This window comes from Chanos chanos, chromosome 8, assembly GCF_902362185.1.
Source record: "Chanos chanos chromosome 8, fChaCha1.1, whole genome shotgun sequence".
Taxonomy (NCBI): Eukaryota; Metazoa; Chordata; class Actinopteri; order Gonorynchiformes; family Chanidae; genus Chanos; species Chanos chanos.
This window is the reverse complement of record NC_044502.1, coordinates 38,204,028-38,220,952: the sequence shown is the minus strand read 5'-3', so window position 1 is coordinate 38,220,952 and position 16,925 is coordinate 38,204,028. Positions and strand designations below refer to the sequence as shown.

At 42.0% G+C, this 16,925-nt stretch overlaps 1 protein-coding gene across 1 annotated transcript in view; it reads left to right on the top strand.

The window, feature by feature from the left end:
- Positions 1-6,145: 6,145 nt before the first annotated feature.
- Positions 6,146-16,925, top strand: part of syngap1b (synaptic Ras GTPase activating protein 1b) — a 54,143-nt gene continuing 43,363 nt past the window's right edge. The window contains exons 1-2 of the mRNA XM_030781795.1: positions 6,146-6,189; positions 11,404-11,509. Of these exons, the coding sequence (XP_030637655.1) occupies positions 6,172-6,189; positions 11,404-11,509 (124 nt within the window). The 5' untranslated portion in view covers positions 6,146-6,171. The remainder of the gene's footprint in view (positions 6,190-11,403; positions 11,510-16,925) is intronic.

Here is a 16,925-nt window from a genome sequence, read left to right as displayed (position 1 = left end):
TCTGAGACAGGAGTGGTGCTTCAGAAGGCTATATATTAGTAATTAAGTAGATGAGGAGAGTTTTACTATGGGATTTGTTTGATGAACTCACTAATGTTCAGACATTAGTGTTTAACTGTAACTTTGTTGAATAGCTCAAGGTTAATGTCATTTTGGCCCATACTCTTTGCATGCAGAAGTGTCGTGCGCAGCACGTGCACATGTACATGCACACACACTCAAGCACGGAAACGCACACGCGCGCGCACACACACACACACACACACACACACACGCACACACACGCAGCCTCTTTGTTACCCCACTGTCTTGTTTCTCCCTCCTCACCTTCATTTCTTTCCCAAGTCTGATTCACGTCTCTTTTTGAAAGCATTTCCATACATACATAACAGAAACCCTTACATTGCTGTAAAAAAAAAACAAAAAAAAAAAACTTCTTGGCAGTGGCTTTTTATCTGTTCAGCAGTAAGTAATGCCCACTAGCCTGGCTGCTGCTCTAAGCCACCTGCTCTCCTTTCTTTGGCAGTTGCACGTTAAACATGGAAGGATACATCTCATAGGTGTCCTCTCTTCACAGGCCCTCAGTTGTGTCTCATTAATGCCATGTCTTTATTAGTCTGCTATGAATGATTCAAGTGCTGTGCTTATTGATAAAATAAGTCATTCTTCTCTTTAATGATTTCAGGAATCATTCAAGCAATTTTTTTTTTTAATAATTGAACATGAGTGGAGTCCATAGGGAAATGGCTGCAATGTACTCATGTTACCTTTTAATTTATAGGCACTGTAGTTGTATAAATATTAGCACTTTCCTAAAAAAATGACTCACTGTATTTCTACAGGTCAGAGAGATGTCACCCAATGGATCTCTTGTCCTCTGTTTTTAGATTTAGTGACATGATTTTATATTATCTTGTTTTATTAGGAATTTTTTTAGGGCATCGCATGACTATTGGAAAACGCTCCTTTTTCTAGTCTTAAGCATGAATGTAGATTCATGTTTGACACGTCACAACGGCCAATACCACCAGAACACCTGTTCCATATTGGCCTGGAGTTTTTTCTTCAGAGCTAACATCCCGCTAAATTAAAAGTTACTTCAGCTGTTCTCTGGGCAGTCTGTTGATTTAGTCTGTGGTCAGCTGCAGGGCACAGTGACCAAAGGCAGTCTCTGTAAAAGAATAGTCAGATGAAAGATTGTAATGTCATGCAGCCATAGGCTTCTCCAAGTCAAAAGCTTCTAATCCTGGAACCCTGAAGGCAAAGACAAGACCTCCCATTTTGACTGGTCTACAGTCTCGAGCCTGTGTGTGTGTGTGTGTGTGTGTGTGTGTAGATGGAGTTAAGGTGTGTGTGTGTTTGCCCAGCCCCAGGGTAATAATACAATGACACAGTTCTTAGTCTATCTCTGGATTGAGGACAGATCACTATAATTATTCTTTATCTCCTAGGATCCAAAACTCGACCTGCTTTTCTCAGTGGAGCATCTTGCACACATGAAGACATATAAGAGAATACACAAAGTAAAGATGCAAGGATACACAGACACACAGACACATATATATATATACACACACACTGACGGAGACACACACACACACACACACACACACGTGAGTGCACATACACGCATGCATGTACGTGTGCACACACACACATATACGCAGTAGGCGATTTGTAGGGAGATGAGAAGCGATCCTATTCCCTTTGTTAGCAAAATGACCAAAATGCATCCCCCTTGTTAACCTGTCATAGCCCTACATACTCTATAGAGTAGTGTCAATGACCATTGGGACATTCCGCCTGTTAAAAAGTAACAAATCACCTACTGCATATATATGCTCTCAAAGGCACACATTGTATGCATCATGTATTAATGCATGCATATACATACACAAGACATACACAAACATGCACTCACACACACACACACACACACGCAAATGCAAACACCAACACAAATGCAAACATGAACACCCAAATACACACACAAACATAAATATGTACACCACATATAAATGCACTGCACACAAACACATTCACAAGTGTACACACACACACACACACACAGACACACACACACACACAGAAAAAGTCTTTCTGTTTTTCTGTTTATGAATGCCCATAGGCAAATGTAAATTGTATTTTTGGGTGGCAGGCCCAACTCTTAGAAATGCTGTGTGTGCTATTGCTGTGTGGAATGTTCCAGCGTCTGAGACAAATATTGTACAATGCAAATATGCAAACTTCATTCAGGTACTGCCTCTCCTGATTCTACTGCCAGCTCTTCCTGAAGACAACGCAGGAACTAGGAGACAGGCTGCAGAGAGAGAGAGAGAGAGAGAGAGAGAGAGAGGGAGAGATGGGTAGTGGGAGTGGGGGGCTGGGAGACAGATGGGTAGAAGGTGGAGGGAGGGAGGGAGGGAGAGAGGGAGGGAGGAAGATGGAGGAAAGATGAAAGGAGGTTGCCAGTGACTTTGTTGGAAAGTTGGAATTCATTTTTATTGGTTAAATGTATTGCACATTGTCATTTTGTTGCCCTTTTTTTTTGGTTTCAGTGATAATCTCACATGTTACAACTGAACTGCTTGCTCTGTGCATACTAAATGCATCCCCTTCTTCAACTTCTCAATGAGAGTGTGTGTCAATATGACTGCTTTAAATGTGTGCTCCAAAAATGGCATGACATGCATATCTTTTCATGTTATTCATTCACTAACTGCTTATGTAAATACTCGACATATACATTGTCTATAAGCAGAGAGAGAGAGAGAGAGAGAGAGAGAGAGAAGAGAGAAAGAAAGGCAAGAGAGAGAGGGAGGACCAAGTCAGTATTTCATGGATGGCAAGGTTGCTATGGGAACAAGATGTAGGCTCCCTTTTCCCAAAAAAAGTGTCCTCCTTCCCTCTATTCCTTTCTAAACCCTTCATTTATATATTTCTCTCCCTCTTTGCGGCTCCCCCCAAGTTTTTTCTTGTCTCCTCTCTTTCACTCACTTCTCCCTTTTTCTCTCTCTCTCTCTCACTTAACTGGTATCACCCCCCCACCCCCAAAAACACCTCCATCTCTTCTCGTTCCTCTCCTCCTCTGTATCACTGTCTTTTACCGTCTCTCGCTTTCACTCATTCTCCCACACATTTTAGCACTCTCTCCCCTTCTATATCTCTTTCTGTCTCTCTCTCTCTCTCTCTCTCTCTCTCTATGTCCACCTATATACTCGTCCTCTCTACCTCCCTCTTTCCCCCCTCTCTCTCTCACTCTCTCTCTCTGATCATCTGTCTCTTTAACACTCACTTATATTCTATTCTTTTCTCGGTTGTCATGGCAATAGGCTGGGGGCGTGTGGGAGAGAGTGAGAGCGAGCGAGAGTGGGTGTTTCGGAAGTGACATCTCTTGGGCAGTAACCTTGTTTCCTGTATGTGGAGTTGGGGGCGGATTCACAAAAGTGCAGCAACAGTGACGCCGTGTGGAGGATGCAGTGAGCCAGGGGATCCTGAGGTACGGTACACGGCTGATGAGCTAATGCTTCAGCCCCTCATGTCTTCAAGCTTCTTTCCAGACTGGATATGACATTGGATCTACTGTAAATATTGACCCTCTGTTCATCCCTACAGTACAGTATTGGACCAGATTAAAAAAAAAAAAAACATACATGATGCAAAATGACATTGAAGTGTTTTTAATCTTTTTTTTTTTTACTTTCAACATGTGATTTATATAGATTTACTTTCCAACGATTGATTTATACATACATACCGTTTGACACTTGTATGTTTGTTCATCAGATGGAGAAGCAACGTCCTCTATATCTAGACTCCTTTCTGTCTCTCATCTGTGATTTATAAAGAGTGTAATAATATGTTTTTATTGCAGTATAGACCCTAACTGGGATCTCCTTTAACAACGTCGAAGCAGACATTGTATGCTTTGCTTTGAAAGTGGTCATGGCAACTCTTGTTTGAACATAGTGTGCCTTGGGCGTCAGAAGATACCGCGTGATTATTTTTAGCGCTGTTTTGAGCCCAGTGATGTGGGTAATCAGCGGTAGCCCTGGTGGACTCTACAATGACAACACTGAGTGAAGCTGACCGACCAGACAGTTACATGTTAACTCTTGTGAAACTACGGCGAATGGCTTTGAAAGCCACCTGATTTAATATTAGCTTGCGTCTGATGCAGCGGCACAAGCGGAACGTCACCTTGCTTGTCTCATAATGGACTGGCCGGCTCACCTCCCTCAACCTCTCTCATTTAACGCAGCATCTGAGCCCCTCTTAGCACACACATCCTGTTTTCTGAATAGGTTGGGGACCAAAAACGTATCACACTGGCAAAAAAAACCCCCAAAAAAACACAAACCCCTTCAGATTCCGTGTCTGTTCTCCTCATAGTTTTATGACCCTTTTTTTTTTGGCTACTGTAATCAGTGGAGCTCTATGGTATTGAATGTTTTAAGTGAATTTTATTTGACTCAGCAGTTTAGAACACTCGCTACTATCCTTTTGGATTAAGTCCATAGACATCTTTGATATTTTTATATATAGAGTATGTTATTTACGGTGTATTTAATGTTTTTGGCCATTACACTTCTCATCTATATTCATGAATCTATTCATTTTGAAGCTCTATTCATAACGAAGATGAAGCGAAGCGTGGTCTCAGTTGCAGTGTGTGTCTCACCCAACACACAGCTTATTCACTTTAGTAGAGAGCTGCATGTGACAGGCCATTTCCAATGGCAGAAGGGATTGGAGCTGGCTTAGCGTCAAATGGACAGCATGTCGCACTGTTGTGAGCTTGTCCAATGTCTATGAAGTAAGCACATGCATCAGGCCAATGGGGGATTGTAGCTTTCATCTGTATGATTTGGTAGATGCTGGAATACGATCTACGCCTGCTACATTTGACGGCGGCCGCATCCATGAAAGCATTTTTTTTCCCCCCTTACTGTAGCATTTTCCTCGGTATAGAGAACGAAAAGAGCGTCCGTCTATGAGATAGAAAACAGCCGAAGCATCCGCAAAGGATAGCTTTAAAAAAAAAAAAAAAAAAAAAAAAAAAAAGGGAAAGAGAAGGGTTATCTGATCCTAGCATGCTGGTCTCCTGCATTTTTCATGTGTGTGGAGTTTTTTTGCTCTACTGCTCTCTTCCCTCCCCGTCTTGTTCCCTCTCATGGTATAGTCTGCCTGCTGCAGGACCATGGGCCCAAGCATGACTGGCATCTGCTACAGCAGGTTGTAGATGGAGAACAGTGAGAGTTGGAGTTCTGTGGCATCGTATTTGGAATGGCCACAAAACAGGGAAATTGTAACGTTTTGGGGGGGGGGGGGGGGGGGGGGGGGGGTGAGGGGGGGGGTGGGGTTAGAATAAAAGAACATGGTCTGTCATACCATATGTTGAACAGGAAAAAGAGAGTGATGTAAAAATGTCAGAGGACACTGTAATCTTTTTACTGCTCTCCCCCCTGACAGTGGAGAGATGAGGTTTTCAGACTAGATTGAAGATCATGTCAACATCAAGAGCTCCAGAGCAAGCTTTGTATGTGTGTGTGTGTGTGTGGGTGGGTGGGTGTGTGATCAGAATAAAATATCAAATATAGTTCTGATATCCCATAAATATATGTATGTGAGATATATATATATATGATTTTAGTGATTCTGTCATTTTATCACAATTCCATAGTACTGTATGTAAATTACTGCCCGTGTGCCGATGCACTGCAAAGGCAGAAATCAAATCTCTGTGTGTGTGTGTGTGTGTGTGTGTGTGTGTGTGTGTGTGTGTGTGTGTGAATATAGTGCTAGTATTACCAAGCCATGGTTAGCATGTTTTTCATTGATAAAAACTCAGTAGTTATGCGTTGTGAGAGTGCTTGGATCTCTTCTCACTCAAGCACCGGTCCTCAGTCCTCTATTGTGTGTCAGGGAAGGCTCTATTCAATGCTTAGTAATTGTGAACTATTTTAGGGAATTGTGAGCTTTATGAAACTCACACTAACAGAGCCTGTCATTTTACATTCCTTTTTTTTTTCTCTCTTTCTCTCTTTTTCAGATGCGAGGTTTGCTGCCCCCCCCTCCTATCACTCCCATGCCCACTCCTTTGCTGCTCCCTCCTACGAGCGTACTGGCTGGGATCCACGTCTCTGTGTGATCTCTGGAAATCAGCTCTACATGTTGGACCAGGAGGAGGTACTGCGGAGTTCCTTTCTGTGCTGCTTTCTTTACATCACTGCTGTCTCACTTCAGTCTGAGGGGAAAATTCAAATCAAAAACCTTTTCTAGTCTATAGTTCAGGCGTTTGTGTCCTGCGTTCTTAAATGATCTAATCTTTATGGAGTCACTGGTATTCTCGTTATGGTTTGACTGAGCTATTTTTTTTTTAATGTCTTTTTATATATTTGTGTCATTTAAAAACAGAATAGAGCTGAGAGAAAGGAAAACTAGTACTATGTTGTCTTATACTTAACAACCGGTCTGAAGATGCTAAAGCAAAAAAATAGCTATCGTGTGCTTGATTTCCCCACTGATCCAAGTCAGCTTTCACTGCGGCTATATCTAATGGTGATCATTTACAATGTAATATTCACAACCATATAAAATCGAATCTGTTTGAGAAAGAAAAGCAAACAAACAAACAAGTGTCATACACACCCATAAAAAATACAATCTGTGTGTATTTTTTAAGCAGTAATACTACTTACTTAGCCCAACATTTTGAATCATTTGGTGACATGAGTACCAAGGTGTTCCTCTGTGCATATTGCATATAAATCATTGTGGTATTGATTCCCAGCGAATGACTGAGGCGATAGGGGTAGTGTTTGTGCAGGCACACTCGGGTGAATACTGGGGCAGACGTTGGTTCTGATAAGGCGTTCTGTTGGGGCATGGGTTGTGAGAGGACCATTAATCAGGAGCCTATTCCCCTCTAATTGTGCCCGTTTTGCTGCTCGTTCAGATAAGGCCACACTTTGAGTAGATTTGAATCAGTCATGACAGTCTAATAACTGTTACCTCTGTGAAGACCAGGACTATGAAATATTCATGGTTGTCACTCATCTCCTGCAGTGGCTACACAACTGTGTGTGTGTGTGTGTGTGTGCGTGCGTATCCATGATTTGTTTGTTTTGTGTGTGTATGTGTATTTGTGTGTGTGTGTGTGTGTGGGTGGGTGTGTGTGTGGGTGGGTGTGTGTGTGAATACAGTGCTATTTTCTCTCAGGTTGACTCCTTAGTAAATGACAGCCATCTCTGCCTCACTGACATTTTCAGTTTGATTGATGGCGAGGGGGAGGGGACGCATATATTCCATATTTGATTTTTAACTGGTTGGAAAATAGATGCGTTATCCTCTCTCTTCCCATTTTATCCCATCATAGATTCATATTGCCAGGTAATATATTACTCTAACCTGGCTGCGGACTAAACCAGCCATTTTGTCTAGAGCCCTTTACTTTTATGGCTGACTGTCTTATTTGACCTCGGTTTATAGATTCTGCTCACATACTGAATGATGAGAATGATTGTGTGTTTTTTTTTTTTTTTTTTTTTTTAGATGGACAGATTGTTTTTTTTTTTCTTAGATGGACAGATATGCAGAGGGACTGAACATCTCAGACAAACGGACAGAGACTGACAAACAGATGGTGTATGCTGTTATGTGCTGTAAATGCCATAAGAGGGAGTGATAGATTCTAAAGTGACAGATGACATTTAATTCTGCTGTAATTGATGCACGGTGACACAGGCCCTCATTCTGCACACGCACACAGGCACACACACACACACACACACACACACACACACACTGCATGCACCGCTGCACCTTTATATGGTCCCTGCGCTGAAGCACAGCAGTACTCTGACACAAAGTTATGCAAGCAAAGCCTAAAGCATACTCCTTTAACACACTAGGTGGCTGAGCCGTTCTTTGAGTTGGTTTCAGATAATGTGGTCAAATCCCCAAGAATCTGTAGTAAACAGAATTTGTGTTTTGGTGACTGTCTCCACCGCAGCTTGTGTTTGTCCATATGTTCTTTCTGGCCGCAGCAGTAAATTGGTTCATTAGTGTGGACACAGCGGACCAAGTGCCATTGTGACTTGCCCGTAGCTCCTGTTGTCACAGTGCATAAAACAAGACTTGCGGAGCAGTGTGTGTGTGTGTGTGCGTGTGTGTGTGTGTTTCCTTACGCATTCATGATCCATGGGAATCCATTTGGAAGGAGCGACTCGGAGCTTACGTAACAGCCTTGAAAAAAATGACTTTTGATTTGATTCATTCAAAAGGCTTTGATTTTCGTGCCTTACTTCAGCGACCATGTGGAACTGAACGCTCTGTGTGGTAATGTCCACTTTGTGTTTGACAGAGCATTACATAGACACCTTAGTGGCGCTCTGACTTATTTTTATCGTCGAACGGAAGACGGTACTTCTAGAAATCCCAGTTTAGGGTAATTAACACGCTAACTTTTCCTTGTGACGTTGACTGATTTGAGATAAACCTCTGTACCCTATTCAGTAAACATTTGTATTGTGTTATACCTACCGTAAAACAAAACAACAACGACAACCACGACAAAAAAAAAAAAAAAAAACGTACCCAACTGTTTCCCAGAGTGTCATCTTTACAGGGCTGCAGTGCAGCCGTCGGGCAAACAGACGCTGCTGTTCCACAGATGGATCTTTAAGCTTCTCTAAGGTCATGAGAATGCCGCTCTCGTGTGAGTTCAGAGGCAGAGCAGACAAGGCAATCCGCGGGTGGCAGCTCAGGGCCAGTCGGCGGGCCGGTGGGGTGCTGTCGGTCGGGGCACGGACAGTGATCGATTAATGCCCCGTTAAGGTGGAATGGATTATACACCTGCTGCTTGGCTCGCTCCCTCTTTGAAATCCTCACACAGCTGGGCCTGCTTAGACAACACTGACATATGGCACAGTTCCCCCCACGGAGAACGGCGTAGCTCCGTGTGCCAAGCCCGGGCTAGATTTACAGTTTTCATTCCCCTCTCATCACCTCTATCACTCCGTCGCTATCCATCTACAGGGGCGTCGAGAGTGGCGCTGCCATCCCTCACGTGTGCACGCTTCCCTCTACGGTGGAAACGTTAAGACCAAGTCGCCGCGGACGTGCGCTCGGTGCGTAGGTGGACACAGTGTTTAGATGAAGATAGGAGACTAGCGAGAACACTCCGGGTCTCTCTTGCTGTGTTTTGTCCACTGTCCCCTCTGCGATCTTCACCAGATAACACTGAAGCCCGTAATTGCTACTGAGGGAATTCGGCCATTCAGACGCCAACCTGGTGACTCTGTTCTAGCTGTGTGTGAATCGCAACCCAGACGTCGTGTGTCAGTTGCGATGTTGTCTATGTGAGAGTGTTTGTCGCTTGAAAATGTTTCCCTGAGAGCATCTAAAGTAAATATGCCAAGTAAATTATTTTTAGATTATAACTATTAGTTATTTATACATGTATTAAATATTAAAGATTATAATTTGGGAGCAATGAAAGGTTACCAGCAGCTCTTGATCGGACTGTAATAAAGTAGCACATGAATGATATTTGGGGAAATGGTGGTTATACGGGTCAGGGTAGCGGGACATTTGGAACAGGATGGTCCAGACTCTTAAGACCCCTCAGGCTCTCAGCGCCTTTTTCCATCTGCGTCTTCACCAGAGGACTTAAAAAGCCATCAAAGCACACACAACCTGTGACACACCTGCCCAAAGTGGACTCTCACACTTTCTATATTTCCCAGTTGTCTTTAAAGCTATTATATTAATTAGTCATGATTTGATCATTTGTTTTGGCAGTTTCTCAAACGATCAGGTCATAGTCGTTCAGTATTCCCCCCCCCCCCAGCGGTTTTGAAAATAAGATTAACCACGTCACAAAATTTGGGGCTTCTCCTGTAAGATACTGTAAAACAATTTAAGTTCCGCGACCTAAAACCGTTACGGAAGATGACACTTTGCAAACATAGTGCTCTGAACATACCATTAAAAATATATATAGATCCTTGTCAGGCAATGTGATAGATAATCGCTTAAATAAAAGCGCAAGTGAGCCGATAAAGGAACACGGCCCTTGCATGCTTGCTGGTTACTCATAAAGGATTTATTGCATATAATGCATTTTTTATTGGGTGGCCCATTCTGTAATTTCATTGCAGCTTGCAGTATATCCGTCCTCGGCAAATATACTACCTTAACATGAAAATGCACCGCTATTCAAAGCATCACTGAACAATCTCGACCTAATTAATACAGACACTTACAGGAGTATTATGTTCGGGGGTTAAGTTTTAAAATGTTTCACGTGAACAAAACGCTCTACCAAGTGCAGCCCATACAGTTCTGCATGATATGAATCTGTGGTGAAGCACTTAACTGCAGTCAAAAGGTAACTGGTTCTCACAATATGTAATGTTATGAAAATAACATTATAAATTGTGATTTTTAAATGATTTCAAAGAGATTAAAAAACAGTATTTTGACACCCCGGGGTGTAATTTTCTTACGGTATTTTATTATTTCCAATCACGTTATCACGTTCAGAGGCCTTGTGCAAGAATTTCTCTCTTTTCAAATGAACGTAAGCATTCGAGTTTATGAGATCTTTATCCACCCAAAGGCTGCAACAGGACTCACAGTGGAGTGGCTTACAGGGTCTTATGACTGTGCCTGTGCTGGTGGTGACATGGCCACCTCTAAGTGTAGGTGACAGCCAACACTTGAGCTGCACTCCAGTGGGCTCCACAGTTTGACCCATACCCACCTTTCTCATTTATCACCTGAGCCCCTCCATAATAAGCTCTTTCCCTGCTCTTCCCTCAATACCCTGATCATATCTCCCTCAGATATTGCTGAAAACAGAGGAGTGCTACCCACAATATATATTCTTCTGTGCCAGTTTAGTATCAGACTTTTATTTCTTCATTTTTTTTGTGGTAAAAAAGATGAAGGAGTTGATGTGTTATGAGAGTCTACAGAGTGATAAATTGGGCCTATTCTCAGAGAGGGTGGGCTACTGCTACCGTATGCTCTCTCCTGGGACGCAGCCCTGTACTGCTGCTTAGATAAACATATTACACATACACACACACACATACATACACGCACACAAATACACACACATACACACACGCACACACACACACGCACACACGCACAAACACAGAGCGTTGCAATTATCCTAATCATGTGTTTTATTATTTCAAGGAAATTTAAGCCTATGGGAGAGTTGTTCTTTCTGGGAACATCAGTATGTATTTTCTCAGCTTGTGAGAACAGAGACTCTATACAGCTGTTTGCATGCATGCGTGAGTCACACTGTCTTATTGACCAATTGCTTTGTATATCGATCCTAAATCTCTCTTTTTCTCTCTCTCTCTCTCTCTCTCCACCTCTCAGGTTCACCCTTTGCTGATGCGCGAGCGGCGCTCCGAGTCGCACAGGAACAAGCTGCTGCGACGGACGGTCAGCGTGCCTGTGGAGGGGAGGCACCATCCTGAGATGGGTGAGTAGGAGACACTTTCACAGCCCTGCCGCTGTTCGCCTCTCTGCTGGGCCTAACGCTTCAACACCTCTGACAAGTGTCTCTCGTGGCCGTGTGGCAGGGGTTCGCTGCCTGTCGAGCCGTGATACGTGCACCGCTCAGAGCACTGCCCAGCAGGGCAACATGTCCTAACTGACAAACAAGCACAGAACAGCATATTGCACTCCAGGACCGAACACCCCTTAAGGAAGCCCAAATATGGTATGGGATCAGTCCAGTGAGGATTGGATTAATTAGCTCATTGACAACGAACCGGCTGTCATATCTCAACGCCAAGCGATGTATGGATTCGGACGGGAGAGAGAGTGCACACTGACACGCTGACCCATTTCGCGGTGGCTCGGACCCAAAGCTTGTTCCTCTGGGCTTTGGTTATGGGTCGGCTGCTGTATTGATATTGGTTATCTCATTCAGTTCTTGGATAGATTTATAGTGGGTGTTATTGAAATGAATGCATACAGGAAGTACTAGTCGTGGGTGTTAAGTTTTTTTTTTTTTTTTGGTCTTTGGAGAGAAAACACAAAAGTCTTGAAGATAATTCTTCAAGCAAGTCATATTTTAGGAAATATCATGAACTTTGAATGGAATATTCTGTCTTCTGTCTTCAAATCACTATTCCCCACTGTTGCCAGAAGTTTTAGTCAATTATTATTTTCAAACTTAAATTGAGAGACAGTCCTTACTGTGATACTGAGAAGACCAAACGGACAGTTATGTTTCTCTTTTTCGATTTACCAAACTGAAGTATTTGGTTTAATGGACAATAGTGCTTTCTGTCATTGGCTGTTTGAGATGCTGGTCTCTAGCTGCTTATAGGCCACATTAGAAGAATGGTATGGATATTATGTTGTTATCTTGGACTAATAGCCAGGAATTCAGTTTAAAAGATGTGTTTAGCATCTGTCGTGTCCTCTTTACAATTATGAAGACATATTACCGCCTATCCAAATCAAGCCATGCCGTATTTTTGGCTGTAGCTCTGCAATCAGTCGGAACTATAATAAGAAAGGAGATTATCATGCAATAAACATCACTGATCTGGGCAGTAAAATTCCATTTGAAGTTCAAGTGAAGAACGCCATAAATGTTTTTGTTTTTTTCATGACTGTTCCACGCTACAAGAAAATGTTCTCACTCCTGTTGTGGTTTGGGATGGTACATTAAGTTGTTGTGAAGTTCCTCTACTCTCAGTCATTTTCAATCAGGGCTTAATTCAATAAAAAATATCAGACTTCATCATTGCATTTAGAGTAGTGCCAGCATCACCCGGTTGCACAATGCAGTCTGATTGTAAAGTGTCCCTGTTTTGGTCAGTCCAACCAAAAGTTTTGTTTTCAGAACTGTGAGAACTTGTGAACAGCACATATTAGCCCGTCATCTTTTACCATAGATTTTTTTTTTTTTTTAATGTGTGGTATGTCATATCACAGAGGAATTGTTGAGACAGTAATGATCTGGGATTGGTGCAATGAGAGTAAAGTGGGGCTTTTTTTTGTCTGGTTTTATATATGCTGCTTACAGACGGACACTGTTTTGTTATATGCAGTAGTTAATTCAGTGTTGTTATGGGGAGCAGCCTGTCATGAACATTGTCAAGTTCATATATTTTATGGCTGTAATGGTTATGTCAGGTTTTGTCCTCCAGGCTGCTTCATTAAAATAAGTCTACTGTAGACTGAAGTAGATGTTGACAGTTTTAGGCACTGTGAACTGCCTTGAATAAAAAAAAAAAAATAGTTAAATAAATTAATTATGTAATAAACCAAGACCTTGTTAGAAAATGAGTCACATGAATGAATAAATGAAAAATGCCTCTCTCTCTCTCTCATCTGGCATCACTGAACATGCTCCACTTGCATGCGCTGATGGAGTCTGATAGGACGTAGAAGTGATGGTGATGTGGAGGTGGTGTAATGGCAGAGATAAGGTTTGATTCATTTTAAGAATAGGTTTTCATTTTTTTTTGTTGACTTGTGTAAATTTCATTCAGTCTAGCTCAAGGGGCTGTTTTGATGGGGTTTTTTTGTCATGATCAGAGGAAATGATAAGGCTGAGTTTAGGATACAAATGAACGTTCTTTTTTTTTAGAGGAAAATCATAGTCATAATATAGCGAATGCTAATCTCAGCGTCTTCCCTGACTGTAGAGGAGTCCTGCCTGTGGTTAAATAACAATATTACATGTGCATTTTAATGTCTATGATTTAGCATATTATCTCTCTTTATGATCCCCCCCCCTCTCTCTCTCTCCACCCCCCCCCTTTAACTCTCTCTCTCTCTCTCTCTCTCTCCCTCCTCCCTCTCTTTCTTGGAACAATCATTTATTTAAAAAAAAAAAAAGCTGCATATCTTTGTTCCCTGTAGGAAGTCGAGGACGAAGTGTATTACTGCTGTATTTTTTAAATTGTCATACAGCAAGCAAATAATTGAAAACACACAGCATCCTACATGATTGATTTTGAGCACAACCACATTTAAAAGTAATTTAGAAAAACAGCCAATCAATAAACCGTATTTCTGGCTTTGTGATTTGTAAGTGCAGCATGCAGTCTCTTGACCGAATCTAATCCTCACAGTTCGAATGCACACTGATCATGTGTAATCATTTATGGCTGAAATTACTCTAGACGTCTTTAAAGGCATGTTAAGGGTCATGTAAGGCTATGGAGGTTTTCACTACTTGGCTAAAAGATTATGCAGTGTGAGATGTAATGTGTATGGCAACACTTGCACAACAATGTCTCTGGCAAAGATATTAGTTACACTAGACTACAAAGGCATCAGAGCAGAACTTTACCGTGTTGCATTGATTTAATCTCTTTTTTATTTTGCCAGAAGGCTCCTTAAAAAAAGCATGATGTTGGCCAGCTATCTTACCCAGGTAGAACACTTTATGAAAATACAAAGAAAACTTGCGACACCCAAAAAGGGTGCGCATGTCTACTTCGGGTACACTACGCATCTCGGTACGTAACGAACGACCCGATGCACAACCGAAGCAGTGTAAGTTGCCAGCGATTCGAGATACGATGCGATACAATGTGATTCAATCTAGTGTAAACAGAACAGTTCAAATTCTGCCATATTCAGTGGTTGCAAGAAAAAGATCTTGTAGGCATAAATCAGCAGATTCTAGTTATTCCCAGTAGCCCAGGGAAAACGTAAGCTACATTACAGTTGGCTCCTTCATATTTTGATGACCCTAATTGGAATCTCATGGAATCTCATTATTCATAATGAATCTCTTTGCAGACCTTACAAATCTGTCGTCATAAAATAATACTTTCAAACTACCCTTCCTTTCTTAGTGAGTTGCTACAATGTTTATAGGGTGTTAGCTGGTACATAGTAACTACATTTGTCCTCCGTCACTCGACGTTTGATGAGACTTTCTCTGTCCGACAAGTTTGACGTCATGGGGGGAAAATATTTTCTCCTATGAAGAATGGGGAGACACGCCTCCTTCATGGTGACTGACAGGGAGTGAGAGACACAGACTGGAGGAGACAGAGACAGAGAGAGAGAGAGAGAGAGAAAGAGAGAGTGCAACAGTGCGAAAGGAAATTAATTTGATAACATTTCTAAATAGGCCTAATGATAATAGAAAAAGATACCATTGTCATATCAGACGCTACCGAGACAGAGACACCCGAACCAATTCAGTCGCAGTTTTCTCTCAACTTTGGCCTGATACAAGCCGTTTGAATCGGTCCAGTCGTATAGTGAACGTTAAGCCCGGTACAGGGATTCGAATCGGTGAATATCTGATATCTGACGGAACATAATAATGAATTACATTACTGAGTCATGTTGCTGCAGCATGTGCAGAACTGCTATTTTAAACTGACAGGAGTACTTCAGACAGCTTTTGACTTCAGTAATGTCTCCTTAATGATACTGTTACGTCAGCCTGGATACAAAGGGTTCAAGTGTTACTTGAAGGATAATAACCCTCGCTTTCCTGTGATCAGAATTGTAATAATTTTCCTCTCCTTCATCTTGGTTGTCGGCAAAATCATTAGACAGGGAGATGTGTTGCTTACCATTGTTTCTCTGGAGGAAACGCCAGTTGCCGAGATTCTATTCTTTAGCATATGAAAGAGATGCTGAATCATTCTGAGAAGTTGGTGTCAGTTTGGTTGTTGAATACAGATTGAATTCCAATGTAACTGAACTTTGTGGTTTTTGATGGACATGTATAAGAACACAGTCATTGAGGAACTGCATTCCAATGAATAGTCACAGAGGGCGTGAATTGTAGCTACATTATAGCTTGTCTGCATCTATCTGTCACCAATATGGTAATTTGTCAATTTGAATTACATGGTAGATAAATACTCACTTCTTCAGGGGTGACTAACCAAGCATGAGAAAATGCAGGCATTCCACACTCATTTGCTGACGTACTTACTGGTCTTCAAATAAAGCATTTACCTTGAAAGCATCGTTGTCAATGCAGTAATGTAGAAGCTTCATCCCTAGATTGTGAAGAAAATTCTTGAGAGCATCTTGATATGAATTCTGTGAATACCATGGTGATGCAGATTTAATGCTGTAAAAGAATGATATTTATTTGTCTCTTTTGGGCTATTTAGATATGACTTGAATATAAATGAAATAAACAAAATGAATGTAGAGTGCACATGCTGCAATATCTCACAAGGCTTCAGATCAGTTTCAAACGGTGTAGTTGCATATTGTTCATGCTTTGTTGGTGTTGGAGCATTTGAACATTGGATGTATGATGCAGAGTGAAAAACCTCCTTGCTCAAGATCTGTCGTCAGTTTGTTCTCAGAAGTTTTTCCCTTGCTTGGACCTCAGGGATACGCCGTCAGCGAGACCAAAGCATAACTCTGTGTGTACAAGTGTGTGTGTGTGTGTGTCTGTGTGTCGGTATGAGTGTGTGTGTGGTGTGATGGCCAAATCCCTGGCGATTTCTGGAAAGAGACGAGATGACGACGCACAGGACAATGGAAGACGGGGACAAGCTGCGAAAGTCTTTTGACAGTTTAGGCAGCTTCAGACTTTTGCTGGTATTGGACTCGTACTGAGGAGCGAGAGAGAGCGTGATGAGACTTCAGGTCCACTGAGATTGCTACAGAAACACTGGATACTCATACTTTTCACTCTGTCATGTACAGCAATCAGTTTCTTTGACAGGTAACACCTGCGTCCAATATTATTTCTGCCTCCGCTTGTCACAAATACTTTTTCCAAACCCCCCCCCCACCCCCCCACCCCCCGAGTTCTCTTTGACGACGCTGAACTTAATGAACTTTCAAAGAATTTCGAAATGCTTGTTCTAATGGATTGTTGCTTACCCTACACTGGCCCTTCATTTCCAATGCATCTAATGGGCTACACCACCGACAACAAA